The sequence below is a fragment of the Stenella coeruleoalba genome (genome assembly GCF_951394435.1).
Source record: "Stenella coeruleoalba genome assembly, chromosome: 5".
Taxonomy (NCBI): Eukaryota; Metazoa; Chordata; class Mammalia; order Artiodactyla; family Delphinidae; genus Stenella; species Stenella coeruleoalba.
Window position 1 is genome coordinate 98,466,229 of NC_137150.1, and position 18,676 is coordinate 98,484,904.

An 18,676-nucleotide genomic window follows, 5' to 3' on the forward strand; every position below is an offset into this window, starting at 1 on the left:
GAAATTGAAACATTGAATAGAACCATAGTATGAGTGATCTATTTGTAAATCTTGCATCTTAGACATGCTCGGTCCTGCAGACAATAAGCGGAATTGAAGCCAGCTTCTCTTCAGGTCCTAGGCCAGTTTCATTCAGAAGGCCAAGAGTGTGATCCATACTCAAGACAGTATAAAGCAGGAGGCAGCAAACTTTTTCTGTAGAGAGCCAGCTAACAAATATTTCAGACTTTATGGGCCACATGTCTGTCACTCATTCTTTTTTGTTTTATTTACAACTTTTTAACTATGTAGAAACTGTTCTAAGCTTTCTGGCCATACAAAACAGGCCATGCATGGGCTGTCATTTCCTCATCCCTGCTCTAGAGTCAGCTACCTTTCCTTCCTCTGGTTTCTTCTGGATGATTTTATGCAGATTGTTTCATTCCTTTCCACTGTTACACCTTTAGAAAGAATTTTTTTCATGTGTTCTCTCTTTCATATTTAAAAAAACGGACAGGTTGCATCCATTTGTGATGGTTTGAGCGTTGTGCTAAAGGCAGGAGCATACACTGATGATTTTGATGATTTTATCCCTCCAAGTTCCTTAGGGCCTTTTGACCTGCCATATGGTGAACTAATAACTAACAATCCCACCCCTCCACTCTCCCTAAGCACCTATTCTGCCGGTTACTTTGAAATTCAAATGCAGTGCTACGTTGTAACACTGAAACTTTTTCTTAGATACATTGATTTCCTGTAACAAATGCAGTCTCTCTTAGTAGTAGCCAGCTTTTCTTCTGTTTGCCCCAGGAAGCTTGAGCCTCTTTCTATGAGAATTACACTTTTCATTATATATTCCCAAAAAGCAATTGCCACAGAAACACTTTAGGAATCAATTTATTTCATGAAAAAGAAATAAAATAAGTACATATTGAAGGTTGCATGGATGCACTTGCATAATCATATATGAAACTAGGCACTAGATACTTGTAGAGAAAATTGATTATGCTGTCTAATAGATAGCCATAGATGGTGCTTAGTGAAATAAAAACAAAAGAAAGCTTTGCTAAGACAAATATGAGGAAATCATGTGGTTATATGAGTGTCACCAAAAAAGTCTTTCTCTCTTTCAGGGGACACTTATCTACAAGTCTTTTTACATTTAAGACAAGTGGTAAGCCTCTCATGGACTTTATAACTTATCATAATTTGTATAATAGCTAGTATTTTTTGAACACTGTACATCAGGCACTTTGCCAATTGCTAGGTTGGGTTTTGGGTTTTGGGGTTTTTTTGCACTTTCTCATTCAGTTATCACGAATAACTCTATGAGGTAAAAGACGTGCTTAATAATTCAATGAATGGAATAAACTGGAGGTTTTATATTAATAGGGAAATGATCATGTAAGCATGGAAGTTACCTTAGAAAAAGGGAATTTTGAATATGTCTGAAGTAATTAACTCAATCAACAGAAAATATTGAGTGCCTTTTTTCATTTGTCAGGCACTGTTCTGGTGCTAGTGAAACAAAAGTGAGCAGAATAAACAAAATTGTGCTTTCCTGGAGCTTACATTCTGGAAGTGAGAGATTGACAATAAACAGCGGATAAGTAAATGAATGTTTATAACGTCCTGTTTACAATATTATAAAAGATGTAGAAAATAAGGCAAGGAAAGACGACAGGCAGTTCAGAAGGGACAGGTTCGAAGTTTAATGTTGGTTGGGGCAGGCCTCATGGAGAATGTGACATCTGAGCAAACACCTGGAGGAGGTAAGGGAGCGAGTTGCCCTCTGGGGAGAGTATCCCAGGGAGAGGGTAATGTGTTGCCATTCAGCTAGTGATTACTGCTGTGAATAAATACGTCTGTACGTTCTCTGATGAGACACGAAGACATAGACCCAAGAAACATTTGCATACTTTTGAAACCCTCTAGTACAGTATATTGTCAGCATAGTGTATGTTAATTAAAGGAACAATTAGAGTTTCCAATGAGCAAGTGTTTAGAGATTTTTGAGTTTATATCTGGAAACCAAATTACTTTCTTCTTTGTTTCAGGTTGTTATGGAACACTGGGCATGGAATCTGGCGTGATCGCCGATGCTCAAATAACGGCATCATCTGTGCTGGAGTGGACGGACCACACAGGGCAAGAGAACAGCTGGAAACCCGAAAAGGCCAGGCTGAAAAAACCTGGACCTCCTTGGGCCGCTTTTGCCACTGATGAATATCAGTGGTTGCAGATAGATCTGAATAAGGAAAAGAAGATCACAGGTTAAGAGACACAATTTTCTAGATGATTTATAATACTAATTTCATTTGGAAACCTGGTGACATCTAAGAATTTCATAGAAAATTAGGTCACTGCAAATTTAATTATATGGTTTTAAGTTTAGTGTACTGGTGTTAATATTGACCGAAGTTGGTTTTATAAAGCATGGCAAAGGAGAGGAGTTGGTATTTGATTCTTACTAGCATTTCTTTTCATTGTAAAGAGATTCTTTTAAGGTCGTGTTTCAGTAAAGGGATCTTGTGACATCTGAAATAACCATCTCCTATAGTCATTAAGAGAAATTTGTGTTCAAGGAGTCCATTTTAAGTGCTACAAATAATATTCCACATGTGCCAAGTATAAATTTAGTTATTTAGAGCAACTTAACAAATGGTCAGAATAATTGGTTAGGATTGGTTTAGATAATTTTGTTAGATTTATTTTGCTCTGGTTCTAAAAATAACACCAGTAATCTTCTTCAATCTATTCATTCCCAGGAAGTCATTCTTTCTCAGTAGGTGAACTATATTTTGCAGTGTCGTGAACACAAGCTGCTAAAATACAATAGTCCTTTCCTTACGTGTGCCTGTCATTCTTCTTGTCTCTACAAGGGAGCAAAGCCGAGGATTTAGTTACCATTAGGATGAAAACGTGCACTTAGATATGGTAATGTGCCAGAGACAAAAATGTTTCAACAGTACATTTTAGGTGTTAATGCTTCAATGATGAACAAACTTCAAAGATCAGACCGTGAGCACTAACAAAAGGACCTCTCCATTCCCAGGCATTGTAACCACCGGCTCCACCATGGTGGAGCACAATTACTATGTGTCAGCCTACAGAATTCTGTACAGTGATGATGGGCAGAGATGGACTGTGTACAGAGAGCCTGGTGTGGAGCAGGATAAGGTAAAATGATTACCAGAGTATTTTTAAAGAACATTAAAAAGGGGGATGGGGGGTAGGTGGCCTTTGCCAAAAGCCACAGAAGCTCTTCCTGTGTGATATAAAAATTAAATATCATTTGGTCTTACTCTGCCCTCTTCTGGTTATTTTAGGTAGTGTTAGTTATTGGCCTTACCCTTCTACCTGTGGTTAGGAAATTCTCAGTGCTTCTAGGTCCCTTTTGATGATTGTAAGGGTAAGTACTTGCCTGATTTTTTTTTTTTTCCAGTACAGTTTAATTCACTTGTTTAAATAATTCATTAAGAAATAATAAAAAGGAACTTTAATTTTTTGTCCTTAAAAAGATTTTCTTATCAATCCACAGAATGATGTAGAGCCTAACTTGTTCCTAGATTTCTACTGTAGGCCAGTGGGGGTGGGGACAAAAGAGCTAAAGGTAGAAGGGCATTAAATTGTAGGATATTATAGAAAGGTCATGTCAAGATCACCTTACCAGCTTTTGTCGTAGAAAACAACTTTTTTTCCACCTGAAGAATTTCCTTAACTTCTGTGGTAATAATGAACTGTTGTTCTAGTTAGCAAAAAATGACAATGCTTAGGGGTAGAGAGCAAGTAGGTAGAGGTGGCTATCAACTAGAGGTTTGTTACTTTCACCTGGGCTCCTGGACACTGATCCACCCACCACAAGGGGTCCCTGTCCCCAAGGAAGGTGGATGCCTCTCATCTAGAATTGAAATTATGAGCACATTTTTTTCAATGAAACCTCCCTGTGAGTTTTGTTTCAATTTTATGATACTATCAGTTCTCTATCATATACATGATATGCTAATATATTTTCACTTGCCACTTTTCTCATCTCTCTGTTCAAAAAACTCCAGGGATTCCCTTTAATCTTTCATATGGATCTAAACTCTTCAGCTGTTACTCAAGGCCTTCTTTCCTCTCTTCTGCTTGATATCACATGAACTTCAATCTTTGGTGAGCCTCCACCCCTTGAAGCAGATAAAAATATTGTCTCTGAATCTAACTTACTTCTGCCTAATGCCCCCAAACTTACTTTTTACTATTAGCACATACATATTTATTTGTACAATAATATTTGTTATACTTGTAGAATATAGTTAATTTTTTGAAATTATAAGTATTATCCATGCTTATATTATTAAAACATCTAACAACACTGAATTATATTTCTGAAAAACTTTTTTTGGCTTCTTTTTTGAAAGATAATTTCACTGGGTGTAGAATACTAGGTTGACAGTTTTTTCTTTCAATACTTTAAATATGCTGGTCCATTGCTTTCTAGTCTGCATTGTTTTCAGCAAGAATTTATTTTAAGCAATTTTTTTTTTTTTTTTTTTTTTGCGATATGAGGGCCTCTCACTGTTGTGGCCTCTCCCATTGCGGAGCACAGGCTCTGGACGCACAGGCTCAGTGGCCATGGCTCACGGGCCCAGCCGCTCCACGGCATGTGGGATCTTCCCGGACCAGGGCACGAACCTGTGTCCCCTGCATCGGCAGGCGGACTCTCAACCACTGCGCCACCAGGGAAGCCCTATTTTAAGCAATTTGATTATGATGTACCTTTGTGTAGTTGTCTTCATGTTTCTTCTGCTTGGATTTCTTTGAGCATCTTGGATCTGTGGGTTATAATTTCTATCAGATTTGGAAAATTATAGGCCCTTTTTTCTTGAATATGTTGCCTCCTCAGTTCTAACTACGTGAAGATTATGAATCTTGAAGATGTATCAGTTCACTGATGCTCTGTTTATTTTTTTCAAGTCTTTTTCTTTCCATGTTCCAGTTTGGAAAATTTGTATTGTTTTATCTTTAAGTTCATTAATCTATTCCTCTTCAGTGTCTGATCTGCTATTAATCCTATCTGGTGTATTTTATCTCCAACATTGTATTTTTCACTTCTAGATATTTAGTTTTTGGCTTTTAAAATTTCTTCCATGTCTCTCCTTAACATGCTCATCCTTTTCTTTACGTCTAAAACATACGGAGTATATAATAACCCTTTTAATGCCCTTGTCTACTAATACTATATACTAACGTGTCATATCTGGACCTTTATATATTGTTAGATATTATGGGTCCTATTTTACATGCCTGGTAATTTTTGGTTGGTTACCAGACATTGTGAACTTCATATTGCTTGGTGTTCGATTTCTTTTTTTTATTATTACTCCTTTAAATATTTTTGAGCTTTATTCTGGGATGCAGTTAGGTTCCTTGGAAATCATGTGATCTTTTCAAAGCTTACATTTTAGGTTTGTTAGGCAGCACCTGAGCAGTTTTAGTTCTAATTTTTCCCCACTACTGAGACAATACTGTTCTAAGAACTCAATCCAATGTCCCATGTATATGAGGTTTCTCCAGTCTCTGTTGGCAACATAAGTTGGCCCAGCCCTGTATGGCCCTGAGAATTGTTCTCCTGTTCCTTTCTAGTGGTTTTTTTTTCCATCCACAGATAGTTTAGTTAAAGGTGTAAGGGGAAACCCCAACAGACCCTAGAAGTCTCTGTGTAATTCTTGTCTCTCCCACACTCTGCCCTGCAAATTCTAGCTGCCTTAGCCTCTCCATCTCTGAGCTCTCCCTCAATTCAGGGAGACCACCATGCTCTTTCCAGGCAATACTGGTGCAATAGAAGGGCTCACCTCATTTGTTTTCCTCCACTTGGGGAGTATTGCCCTTTGCTGCCTGTTGTCCAGCCTCTGAAAACCATTGTTTCATATATTTTATCTGATTTTTCAGATCTTTAAGGCAGAAGGATAAATCCAGTCCCTGTTAGTCTGTCGTGGGTAGAAGTGGAAGTCCTTACAATGAATTATATGAAATAACAGTCTTTTTTGCCTCACTTATGTTTGTCCATCTGCTCTCTCATCTACTCCCAACTCAGGGATAATTGATGTATTCATTTTCATACCCTTTCTAAGCACGCACACATACATGAGCACATACACAAAGATTCAGGCTGCTTTTGGTTTTGTTTTCAGAAAATGGGAATGTATATACAAGTTGTTTTCATAATATATTGCTTTTTAATAGTATGCCATTTTTGTGTTTGGTAATATCCAATAAAATGTAAGTTCCTTGAGGGTGAAAACTTTGACTTCCATTTCCATTTCACCCTCGTGGCACCTTGTGAGCCTCCACATTACACGGGGGGGGTCATAATAAATGCTTGTACATTAAATGTAAATCCTTTTTACTTAGTTTTTATGAAATCTTTTTCCTTTAAGTTTTTTATGAAGATGAGATGGCAGTATGGAGTAAAATTTCAGGGATAGTTTTTATGTCCTAAGATGATGATGTTTAGTTATTGTTCCTGTTCCACTAATATAATAGACTACAAGGAATCGCCTTCATTTTACTTGAGAGTAATATCTGAGGAAATGATGGAAGCTTACTAGTTCAGAGATTATTGTAACTTCAGACCTCTTTAAAAATGAAGGATATTAAATCATCTTAGAAGGTTATAGTCGAATGCCATTTGAATCAGCCAGGAAGAAAATAGCTATAATATTTGGAAATAACTTGATTGAGGAGTTAAACATTTACTTGTTCTCACATTAACTGAGAAAAAACCACTTGGATTTTAGGCAGGTATCTGTTTATTGATGGTCTTTAGAAACTGCCTAGGTAATTTGGCCTGAAGAAATGAGGAGGGCTCTTTTTTGCTTAGTGGAGCCCTATGGTTAAGTCAGAAGACACAGATTCAAATCACTGCTGTAAACTGACTCGCTATGTAGTCCACTTACATTGTATAAACCGCAGTGTTCTGGGTTCTGCCTATTTTGTAGGCTTGTCATGAAGAACATCTGAGTTAATTATATGAAGATGCTTTGTAAATAATGAAGAGCTGTTCCAGTGTGAGATACTATTATTATTTGCTTGAAATAGTTGAGGGAATGAAATAGTCACCTGAAATTATGTTTTTGCCTAAGGATTATTCATGTGATGCATTTGTGGCTATTTAGTTATGATTATTAAATTAGGCAGTGGGCAGCGTCACTTTTCTGGTTCAAATAGCAGGAAATGAAAATGTATGATATGGGAACTGTGTTTATATAGTTTCTCCAGTAGGCGGAGCTATGTATCTGTTATGTGTTTGTTAGTGTATGTTCACTTTCAGTCTATTTATGGAGAGAAAAATTATGAAAGGTACACAGTACAGCATTTCCTCTAAGACCTCAAATGTTCAATTATGCTTTACTTTGAAAATAAAATTAATATATTTAAATAGTTGGTGATTCCACAGGACTAGAGTTACTAATTCATTAATACAAGGTACTGTGCACTGCAACCGAAACCTTCTTCCCAAATTGCCAAGTTAGAACTTTTGTTATGTTTAAGTCATCTTAAAATCATTTCTATATTCAGTATTTTCCTCCTATGAAATTTTTATGAAGAGTGTGCAGCTTAATAGTTTTACCAAATTATGATTAACTTATTTTCTTAGAAATTAATGCTTAATGTCACATTTTACAGAACTCATTTAAGGTCCAGAGCAAAAACCAAAAACATGTTTCAGTGGAGCAGTTTAGCCCTGGCCTCTGTTGATGTAAAGTACCAATTTTTGTTGTTTTTTAAAGATATTTCAAGGAAACAAAGATTATCACCAGGATGTGCGTAATAACTTTTTGCCACCAATTATTGCACGTTTTATTAGAGTGAATCCTACCCAATGGCAGCAGAAAATTGCCATGAAAGTGGAACTGCTTGGATGTCAGTTTATTCCTAAAGGTAAAGCAACAGTATGTTTAAGGCATGTGGTTTTCACTGGATTAATTAAAAATGACTGTGCTGTTCTCTGAGAAATTAATTAATAATAATGTAAGTGTTTATACTCTATAGTATGTTCTTAAAGGGATTTTTAAAAAGAAATAGTTATCCCTGTTAAATATCATATTAGATATCAAACTGGTTTCCAGAATTACAAGTGGAAGAAGAAAGAGAGGGTGTCACTGATGACATAATGCAATGAGATTGCTTTCCAAATGTAGTCTCAACCTTAATAATTTTTAATCAGGTCTCATGTAGTAGAATATTTGTATCATATAAGCATTGGTGATTGTAAGTCACCTTAGCCTAAGTGCCTTTTACTTTGAATAAATTAAAAATGGGAATAACTTCCTTCAAAATTATATAATATTTTAATACTTTGTTTACTGTTATATCCCCCCAAACTACCATAGTGCCTGACACATAGTCGGCCCTCCATAAGTATTTATTAAATGAATTGAATGAGTAGTATATTATACTGTGAACGACATTTTTACAGCTTTATCATTCAACATCATCTGACTCCCTGTTATTTTCCTTCCTAAGAAGATTCTTTTCGGACAATTTAATGATTTAAAAACTCAGAAATCCCAATATATTTGTGCATTTCATGCAGAGTATATTTATCCTTCTGACGTATTTCTCTCTGAGATTTAAAATTAGTGTGCAGAATTAAGTATTCTGGGAAATGTTAAAGACATTTAAAATTACTATATTTAACTATGATTTTTATAAGCAAAATGTATAAACTTTTCTAAACCATTTTTCAAGGTCGTCCTCCAAAACTTACTCAGCCTCCACCTCCTCGGAGCAGCAGTGACCTCAAAAACACTACAGCCCCTCCAAAAATAGCCAAAGGTATGCCTACTTTAAATGTGAGAATTTGATGTTCCCTGGATTTGTGGTATAATTTTCCATAAACATATTAAAAGCATTATAAAGTAACTATTTTAATCAAGCTGGTATAGATTAAAGAATAAAAAGTTTTTAAAACTTTTTTCAAGGTCGTGCCCCCAAATTTACTCAACCACTACAACCTCGAAGTAGCAATGAATTTCCTGCACACACAGAGCAAACAACTGCCACTCCTGAAATCAAAAATACCACCATAACTCCAAATGTGACCAAAGGTATGCAAACCCCAAAATTAATACCTGTTCATAGTAGTGAGTTTTTTTGTTTTTAACTTAAGTTTTCAGAAACATTTCCAGCTTTTAAATGCTCAGGATTCTTTCCCTCTGTTTTTTAAGTATTGCAAAAAATTTGATTCCATACCTTATAGAAAAAGCTGGCTGCATTGCTCTAAGTTCTATTATCTGGTACTATGTAAAATGGTTCTTTAAATATTTAGAGATGGCTGCTGTATTCTAGGCTTCCTCTTATGATTTTTTTCCCTCTATAGCTGAATATGTGGAGTCTCAGGCTTAGGAAGATAATTTTTCTAGAAATAACTAAAACCATAGCAGGAAACAAACTTTTTTTCTGATTATACATTAATCTGCTGGATAGGGAACTTGGTAGGATAAAGGGAAGAAGGAAAAAAAAAGTTTTGGTGAAAATACATACTTTTTTTTAAAAAAAGATACTCTGTTAACATTTATTTTAAAAATTTGGTCTCTGTTTTTTAAATGTTTACAGATTTTCAGATTATAAATAGTGTGTTTTTCAATTTACTTTCAAATTTTGCTTTTAATTATTAGTATATAAGGTGTTAACATATATAAAACATAGTAGTTTTTTTATTTTACTAGTTTGAAAACAAAATTTCTGTTGAATTCAGGAACAAAAAGCATCAGTGCCATGGAGGAATTAATTTCAGTGTTGACAGATAAAAAGCACACTAATTTTCAGGACAGTGCAGAGAAGAGAAAGCAGTTCATTCAGAGTAACTTGTGCCACATAGCACTTAATCATTCTCATTTTCTGAAAATTTGCCTGGATTCAGATAACTTTCTACAACTTCCTACATGTCAGTTTCCTTCCTATCTTCTGAAGTATTCCCAAAGAGACCAATTTCTTTCTCATGCTGCAGGAAAAGCTAGTATTGACTGAAAAACAAAACCTCACAACCTAGAAGTTGAGAATTATGTTTTATTCAGGGTCTTACTGGGGACAGTAGCCTGGGATACAGCCTCTCAGATTGTTCTGAAAAACTGTTCCAAAGAGGGAGGAGCCAGGATTTATAGGGGTTTATGCTGGAAAAAATGTAGTCAAACATCAAAAAATTACCGCTAATCACAAAAACCAGACGTCTCAAGTTAATGATTTTAGTGCTTTTCTATGTGTGGGAAGATGCAAGAGTCTGAGCTCATTGAAATTATTCATTGATATGTATCTTAACTGTTTAGAGCCAGTATTCTGTTTTTCTCCATCCTGAATTCCCCTCAGGGCGCAGAGTCACGGGGTGGGAGTAGTGGCTGAGGACTTGGTGGCAACTCTTTGAAATGGCAGGGGCAACATTTATTTTGTCCAGTCTAGAGAGAAGCAAGAGTTGACAGAGACGAGAAATTTCAGCATCCCACAGAGAGCTTCTTATCCATTTACAGAAAGCATGCGTTCAGGTGGAATCCCAGACCACATACCCAGATGGAAAAACAGTCATTTAAAAGTGTTGTTCATCTTAAAATCTGATTATATAATTTTAAAATCTTAGGACTAAAAGGGTTCTTAAAGCATTTTCTTCCGGAACTAGGATCCCTGTAATCTTTAAAATAACAAAGAACATCTAGGTCTTTTTGGTTGAAGACCTCCTGTCTCCTTTTCTTTGGAACAGTAGTATGTAAACTTTTTATTGTTTTTTTGAACCTAAGCATATATTTTAATGCCTCTGAATAAGTCAGACTGTATCCATCTGAACCTGATTATTCTCTCTACAATTTCACAAATTTTAGGGATAAAGCGCATTTGCTTTTCTAATTTCTTAGTCCTTTCTATCCTGAGTCATGATTTCTGTTTTATTCACTTCTCCTTTCTCCATTTTTACATCCAGGCTGAGAGTGATGCTGGTGCAAATCATGTCATGGTCAGATTTGTGCCACTGCTGTAATGTCCAGATCCTCCCTCAGTGGAGCCCTCAGTAGCAGCTGGTGGACTTTCTGTTTCCCTGGTTAGCTCTTTTGTCTGTTCTCAACAGTAGCTGTTTGAAACATTCTCTGTATTTTTCAAACCCTTGACCCAGAGATCCTCAGTCACTCTCAGTTACATCTTCAGCTTCCCAAAGTAGAAGCCATTCAAAGGGCATTTCCTTTTTTGGAGCCTGCATACTCACCTAGTTCCCATCCATACAGCTTCTCAGAGGCCTGGTGTTATTGATTATCCTCTTCCTCCCTGTATCTTTAGTTTCTTTCTCTCTTTGGGTGGGATTATAAGGAGTAAATAAGATGCAGGTCTGGCGCTTAGCACCCAGTAAATAGCAGCAGTTGTTGCTGTTATCACCCTCATGGCCAGGAGGAGGTTGAGAGGTGGAGGAAGAAACTAGTGTCCCAACTGACCTTAAGCAGACCATTTCTGCCCAGGATTCTTTATCTATGGAGTGAGATAAGGGGATTAAGTGATCTCCAAGTCCCTGCAGGCTCCAGCATTGTGTTGGTTTCTGCCTTGTTCGTACACACGTTTGGTTTCTATACTTAATACTATATTATTATCTTCCTGTATCTATAAATATTTTGCCATCACTTCCAATTGCTGGATGATATTTTAATATTATTTTATAAGGATAATATTTTTATTATAAGGAGGAGACCATGATTTACTTATTCCCTTTCATTGTTGGGCATTTGGATTACTTACAGTTTTACAGTCTTCTGCAGATACAGAAGCAAACATATTTAAAGATACGTCTTTGAATCCCATCTTAATTTTTTCCTAAGGATAAATTCTACATAGAGAATTGCCAAGTAATAGGTTTTTATAGATATTGCCCCAAAATGCCAATCAGAAAGGTAGTTTCGATTTATAGTCCCATCAAAATCCCTGTTTCCTGATACCCTTTTCAACAATTAGTTGTTCTTTTAAATATTTGCCAATTTGATAAGCAAAAATAGCATCTTTCTGATTACTAGTGAGGTGAACATGCTTAATGGTCACTTGTGCTCTTAATGCGTTGCTCTTTCATCTCTGCTGATTTTTCTGTTGTTTATTTTTTACTTGTAAATTCTGTAGTAGATTAACTATATTAACCTTTTATCACGTATGCAGAAAATACGTTTTCCCAGTTTATCATTTGTCTTTTAATTTGTCTTGGTGATTTAAAAACTGCAAAGGTGGAGCAAATAATGTGACGCACTTCCATGTATCCATGAAGGCCTCTGCAATTACCACTCGTGCCCACTCTCATTGCATAAATTATGTTTATGGCATTTTTTTGAGATAGAAAAGCTTTGAATGGTGATATGGTTAATATGTACTCTTCTCCTTAATGATCCCTTTGGTATTAATGTGTGTTTTTGTTTGTTTGTTTTTGTTTTTCAGATGTAGCCTTGGCCGCCGTCCTTGTCCCTGTGCTGGTCATGGTCCTTACCACTCTCATTCTCATACTAGTGTGTGCTTGGCATTGGAGAAACAGGTTCGTACAAAACTAGTTCACCTAGCTGGTCCTAGAGGGGATGTTTCCAAATGTGAAATAGAAACTAAATATAGAAGATGAACTTTTTTGAGAGGGAGAGTTAAGATAGCCATTAGAATAAAAATATATATACTTCTCCTTTATTCCTGTAAAAAATGAGTAAGTTCAATTCCATAATCAGTTACTGAGTACCTTTATTATATCAAATTTTGTATTATACAATGGGTTACACACATCAGTAAGATATAATAGATACTTAGTAGCACTTTGAAAGAATGAGACACAATTATTATCTCCAGATTGTTTAGCAGGGTTGACCACTATACTTTGGCATGATGAGTTGTATATGAAGTGCTGGGGAACACAGACGTAAGAACCATGAGAATTACCTGAAACCTTTTTTTCAGAAAAGAGTGTTCCTCAAATTTGGCATGGTTTGCCTTAAAGGAGGGATTACATTTGGCGAGATAGAGGAAGAGAGAATGGCCCAGATGGATGGGATGGCTTGCAGGAAGGCACAGAGTTGTGGAATGTAGGCAGAACAGTGAGTCATCCCACAGGGGCTTGGCGTGCGGGAGCGCTAGGAGACCCATAGAAATGCAGCCTGGACCTGGGACCAGGAAGGACTTTCTGTAGATGGGGAAATCCTTGAGCAGGGTTCAGCGGACAGGTGATATTATCAGATGATTGTAGAAAAATGGTGGCAGGAGGGTGGATTGAAGAGGAGAGAGAGACTAGAAGAGGCAGAGAGATGAGTTAGGAAACTTTTAAGGCCACACAGGAACATGATACAGCAATTCTAGGAAAGGGAGAGACTTGGAGGGGGAGAGGGTTCCCAGAGGCGTCAGTGCAGGGCTTGACTGGCCACTTGCTAAGGAAGGAGGAGGATCTAAGTTTCTCTCACGTTTCTGGCTTGTGCAGTTGACCGGTAGAGATGGCGTGAGTAGAGGTAACAGGGTAGGAGGGACAGATTGGTGACTGACAGCTTTGGAGGGACTTCATTTGTCTAGCCATCCAACAGATATTTGAGCCTCCTACTCCCTGCCAAGTATTGAGCCGTGTGCTGGGAGTCCAGTGGTGAACCCCAGAGTCTATGGATGGGAGAGGATGCTCTGCAGAAAACCTTCCACCGTGGAACCTGTTTGTTGCAGGGCCCAGCAGCAAGGGCAGGTAGGGATCACGGGATTGGAGATAAAGCAGTAGCCAATATTCAACTCACGACTCACTCGGTTTACTATACATAATTAGCGCACAACACAGGTTAGGCAAAGTGGGGGGGGGGGGTGGGCAGGGGAGGAGGGTGTAAACGAACCACTCCAAGGAGAAGCCTTGAAGGAGGCATCTCAGCACCAACAGCAGCACATGACAAGTGAGAGTGGGAAACCACCCCGGCTCCAGCAGGGCCGCAGGCGGCCTCCATCTGGAACAGCTCTCAGCAGCATGGGGGCCTCCAGCCAAGATCCTTCAGGTCACTCTGTTCAATGGTCTCCTCTTAAGGAATAACTGTTACCCCAGGGGAAGAGTCTGGACTCCTTCAGTTGCTGTCTGTTCCCGTGCCATACATGGCCCATCAAACTTCTTGTCTAAAGTAATATTCTCAGTTTATCATTCGAGGACACTGGCAGTCCTACAGTGGATGTTTCAAAACAACTCATAGGCAAGTTCGTGTTGGCCACTGGGACTCCATTTTGAACTACGTAACATGTCTTAAATAGCTTAAATCCTCTAAGTTTCACCCAAGATGAGTAGGAATCATAACCGTACCAACCACAGTTTGTTCCACGGGTGGAAGGAAGCTGGAGGAGGCGTGGGTCCCGGATTCCTGGTGTTGGGGGGCTGTCTGTACAGAACTGACAACTTAGCATGAGGGCATGAGGCGGGGGAGGAGGGAACAGGGCTCTGGGAGAGTCCAGGAAGGAAAGTTCACGATGCTTTCAGGGAACCGGACAGCAACAGTGGTAGTGGTGAGAACAGTAGCAACGGCAGTTGCATAGAAAATAAAACGAAATGCTGGTTTTACACGTTTTTCTAAATGCCTTACGTGTTTTAACTCATTTAATCCTTAAAACAACCTGTGAAGCAGGTGTTGTTATAAATCCCATTTTATAGAAGAGGAAAGTGAGACTGAGAGAGCACAGGTAACTTGTCCCAGGTCACCTGGTCAGCACATGGCAGGGTGGAGATTTGGTCCAGGCTTCAGAGCCCGTGCTGTTAGCCGCTGCAGCCTCTGATCAATCGGCAGTTCAAGTCTAACTACTCTGCGGTTAAAGCCCCAGGGCGTGGGCGTGAGGACAGGGGAGTAGAGCTGTTGAGAGGCGGGAGGCAAGTCCTGAGATCAGTGTGGGATGACGTTTAAAGGACTCTGGACATTCAGACTCCCAAGAGGCAAGATGGAACATGAGCCTGTTCAGGACAAAAGGTCTGAGCTGCAGAATTGAGGTTACTTCTACAAACGTAGTGGATGAAATTGCTGACGACTGGCTTTGTGACAAGGAGTAAAGAGGAAGCGCCGTTAAGGGGCTTATGGAAAATAGCCAGGAGAAAAGTAATAATAAAAACAGCTGCAAGTTACTGAATCCCTAACCTATGCAGGGCACTGTTCTAAGTACTTTACATGTAACGGATAAATCACCTGCAGCTTTGTCACTGGAGATCAAGAATATGAAATCCTTTATAGTACAACCCTTGGACAGCTTCAGCACCTACCATCTCGTCCACAAATTTTACGCTATACCTTACTTTGAAATAATGAAGTATTATATTTTAAATACAGCCAGACTTTAAAATGAGGGAGCTTTTAGTATCAATAATAAAAACATAGTCTTATACTAGAGAAGAATGTTTCGAAGCAGGAAAAACACATAGCTTGGGCTCTTTGAGAAAGCCCCACTTGTGATCTTCAGCAAGTCACATAACCCTCTTTTCCTCGTTGACAACACTAGAAAAACTTTCTCTTTAGCTTGCAGCGCATTATTTTAATTAGCTGTACATCAGAAAATGTCCTTTTGTGTGCTTGATTTTTTTCTTTTTAAAAGGCTTACGGTAGATAGCAATTCTTAATGTTGGGGAGGGACAGAAGTTTCTCCAGGGGAGGATGTGTCAGAATTCTGAGGAGCAGGCTGGGGGAGAACGTTCTTCGTTGCACACGTGGCCCTCGGTCCCCTCACTGTTAGTGACAGCGTTGGCTTATCTTGCACATGGTAGAGGAATCAGGTCTATGCAGTTAAGGGTGTGTGACACTTTAAACTTCTCAGCGGCAAAGGACTGTAGAAAAAAAGTAAGTTGGAAAAAAAAGTAACAATGTAGAAGAAAATATGGGGGTTTTGTTGCTTTTGTTGTATCCTGTGAACTTTGTGAATTGACTGATTTGTGAAATTTGTATTTGAAACCAAAACAAACCTAACATGATTTCCCCAGAATAATCCACGTGTCAGGCTTGGGTCTTTGATTTGATTCAAGGTTTTTATCTACATAGTCTTTTTTTTTTTTTATCCCTTTATCCATTTGAGTGGAAAATAGTTGGGTGACAAGATAACTGTCTCAGGAGATAGTTGTTTAATATTTATTGAGAGTCCAGAATTCATGAGCCTCAGCAGTGGCAACTTCAAAAGTCAAGTGAAAGAGGTCTCCCAGGGAAATCAGCAAGTAGAAATGTGTACTCTTGACTAATTATTAACTTTGGTGTTTATCCTGCAGTTTCAGAGCTTTCTTACTAGTGAACTCACTCTATTTGGTATCTTTTTTTTTTCTGTATTTTTCCAGAAAGAAAAAAGCTGAAGGCACCTATGACTTACCTTACTGGGACCGGGCAGGTAATTTGTGGCTTTACATCTCTTTCCATCAGAGGGACGCCTCTGCCCTCCAGCTGGCAGCAGTGAAAAAGGAAAGCCATTTTCAGGCCCACGTAAACTCCCCAGCACTGTTAGAAAAAATGGCATTCCTCTTCTGTTCTGATCATTTTTACTTTTCTATAAAATCTCTAGTCTCTAAGTAATGAAATGGGAAGTAAGAATTTCTCATAACACATGCTCTGTTCTTTTCCTTTTGGAAAACTTGTCTGGTTTGTCCCATGTATGTCTCGGTCTTGAGGAAACCAGCTTTCTGTGTGGTGTTCGTGAACACTAGGTCAGAAGCAGAGGATTGCAGCCCTGGTGACACAGTGTGTGTGTATGTGTGTGTCACTCTGCTGTGGATATTTACCGCAGTGGAGTTCAGCGTTTTACGAGTCAGTGAAGTCTGCTATCTCTGCCATGAGTTGTCATCTTCCGAATTCCTACTCTCTGTGGCAGGTGGCAGGTTGCTGCGGGTGACACCAGAGGCCTTCTGCGGGCGGGTCTCCCACTTCCCAGTCTCACCACTGGAATGACTGTTAGGAGTCAAAAGAATTCACTGTGACGAGGGTAGAAAAGAGCAGTGATGGGGGCAGGTCTTGGGCTGCTACTTCTCACCGTCGTCCCCCTGCCCCCCACAGGGTTGATCTTAGAATTTTTTAAGCTTATTAAAACTTACTAAAGACCACTGCTATAACAAACTATATCTGGCTGCACTATAATAGCTGTGATTTGCTTCAGTATATGCTTTTGATAGAGATTTCTACTGTGTTCTGCTTTGCACTGGATAGTCTTATCAAAGCAAAAAATAAGTTTGAACAACTTAAGGAACTAGAAAAAGAAGAACAAACTAAACCCAAAGCTATAGGGAAGAAGGAAATAATAAAAGATTAGAGGAGAGGAACAAAATAGAGAATAGGAAGCAACAGAAAACAACAAGTGTTGGCAAGAATGTGGAGAAACTGGAACCCTTGTGCGCTGTTGGCAGGAATGTAAAATGGTACAGCTTCTGTGGAAAACAGAATTTTTTGTCAGTTCCTCAAAAAATTAAAAATAGAATTACCATATGAACCAGCAATTCCACTTCTAGGTATATACCCAAAAGCATTGAAAGCGGAGTCTTGAAAAGATATTTTTACATCCATGTTCATAGCAGCGTTATTCAGAATAGTTAAAACATGGAAGCAATCCGGGTATCTATCCACCAATAAATGGATAAGCAAAATGTGGTTATACACATAAAATGGAATATTAAGCCTTAAAAAGGAAGGAAATTCTGCAATATATACTACATCGTGGATGAACCTTGAGGCAATTATGCTAAATGAAATAAGTCAGTCGCAAAAAGAAAAATAGCATATGATTCCATTCATACGAGGTACTTAGAGTACTCAAAATTATAAAGACAGAAAGTAGAGTGGTGCTTGCCAGGGGCTGAGGGGAAGAATCAGGAATTACGGTTTACTAGGTATGGAATTTCAGTTTCACCAAGATGAAAGTTCTGGAGATGGACGGTGGGGAGGGTTGCACAACAATGTGAATATGTGTTTAATAACACTGAGCTGTTCAACTGAAAATGGTTCAGGGCGTTCCCCAGCGGCCTAGTGGTTAGGACTCCAGGCTTTCACTGCTGTGGCCCCGGTTCCATCCCCGGTCGGGGAACTGAGATCCTGCAAGCCGTGCAGCGTGGCCAAAAAAAATGGTTAAGATAGGAACTTTTATGTTGTGTGTATTTTACCACCAGAACAACCACCAAAGAAACCAAAAAACCTTGAACACAAAGGCTGGTTTGTATAAATATTTGTTATAGAAATGGCTTAAATGCAACAGGATTTCTCCCTTCATATACTGTTATCATTTCAAACATAGCTTTCTATGTAATGGTCTCTTTTACTTATGATCACAATGAAGGTTGGTGGAAAGGAATGAAGCAGTTTCTTCCTGCCAAATCAGTGGAGCACGAGGAAACCCCAGTTCGCTACAGCAGTAGTGAAGTGAATCACTTGAGTCCTAGAGAAGTCACCACGGTGCTGCAGGCTGACTCTGCAGGTAACTAGTGCAGCCACCAGGGGAAGGAGAAGCTGCCGCGCTCACTGTAAAGAGCTGTGAGATTTGCAGTACCCTTTATCTGTTTCATGTATAGGAGATGAGCTAGTTTCCAAACATAGAACCACTTTTTAAAAAGACCTCAAGAGAGTCATTTCTGTGTCTTAGATGTTCTATCCATAAAATTGGGGTACTCATTTCTAAAAACTTTGGGCATTTTGTCTGCTTACCTGAAATTCCGTTTGGTTTTATTGGGCCTTTGGGGGTTTTAAAAGGAGAGCAGGAAAGGCAC

At 38.6% G+C, this 18,676-nt stretch overlaps 1 protein-coding gene across 3 annotated transcripts in view; it reads left to right on the forward strand.

Moving 5' to 3' along the window:
* DCBLD2 (discoidin, CUB and LCCL domain containing 2) overlaps nt 1–18,676 on the forward strand; it is a 92,224-nt gene that overhangs the window by 67,045 nt on the left and 6,503 nt on the right. For 2 of the 3 annotated variants that reach the window (XM_079922726.1, XM_079922728.1), the window contains exons 7-15: nt 1,113–1,153; nt 2,037–2,252; nt 3,035–3,159; nt 7,755–7,905; nt 8,716–8,802; nt 8,949–9,074; nt 12,415–12,508; nt 16,271–16,320; nt 18,250–18,387. In XM_079922726.1, the coding sequence (XP_079778852.1) occupies nt 1,113–1,153; nt 2,037–2,252; nt 3,035–3,159; nt 7,755–7,905; nt 8,716–8,802; nt 8,949–9,074; nt 12,415–12,508; nt 16,271–16,320; nt 18,250–18,387 (1,028 nt within the window). The remainder of the gene's footprint in view (nt 1–1,112; nt 1,154–2,036; nt 2,253–3,034; nt 3,160–7,754; nt 7,906–8,715; nt 8,803–8,948; nt 9,075–12,414; nt 12,509–16,270; nt 16,321–18,249; nt 18,388–18,676) is intronic. The other variant, XM_079922727.1, reaches the window with a different exon arrangement.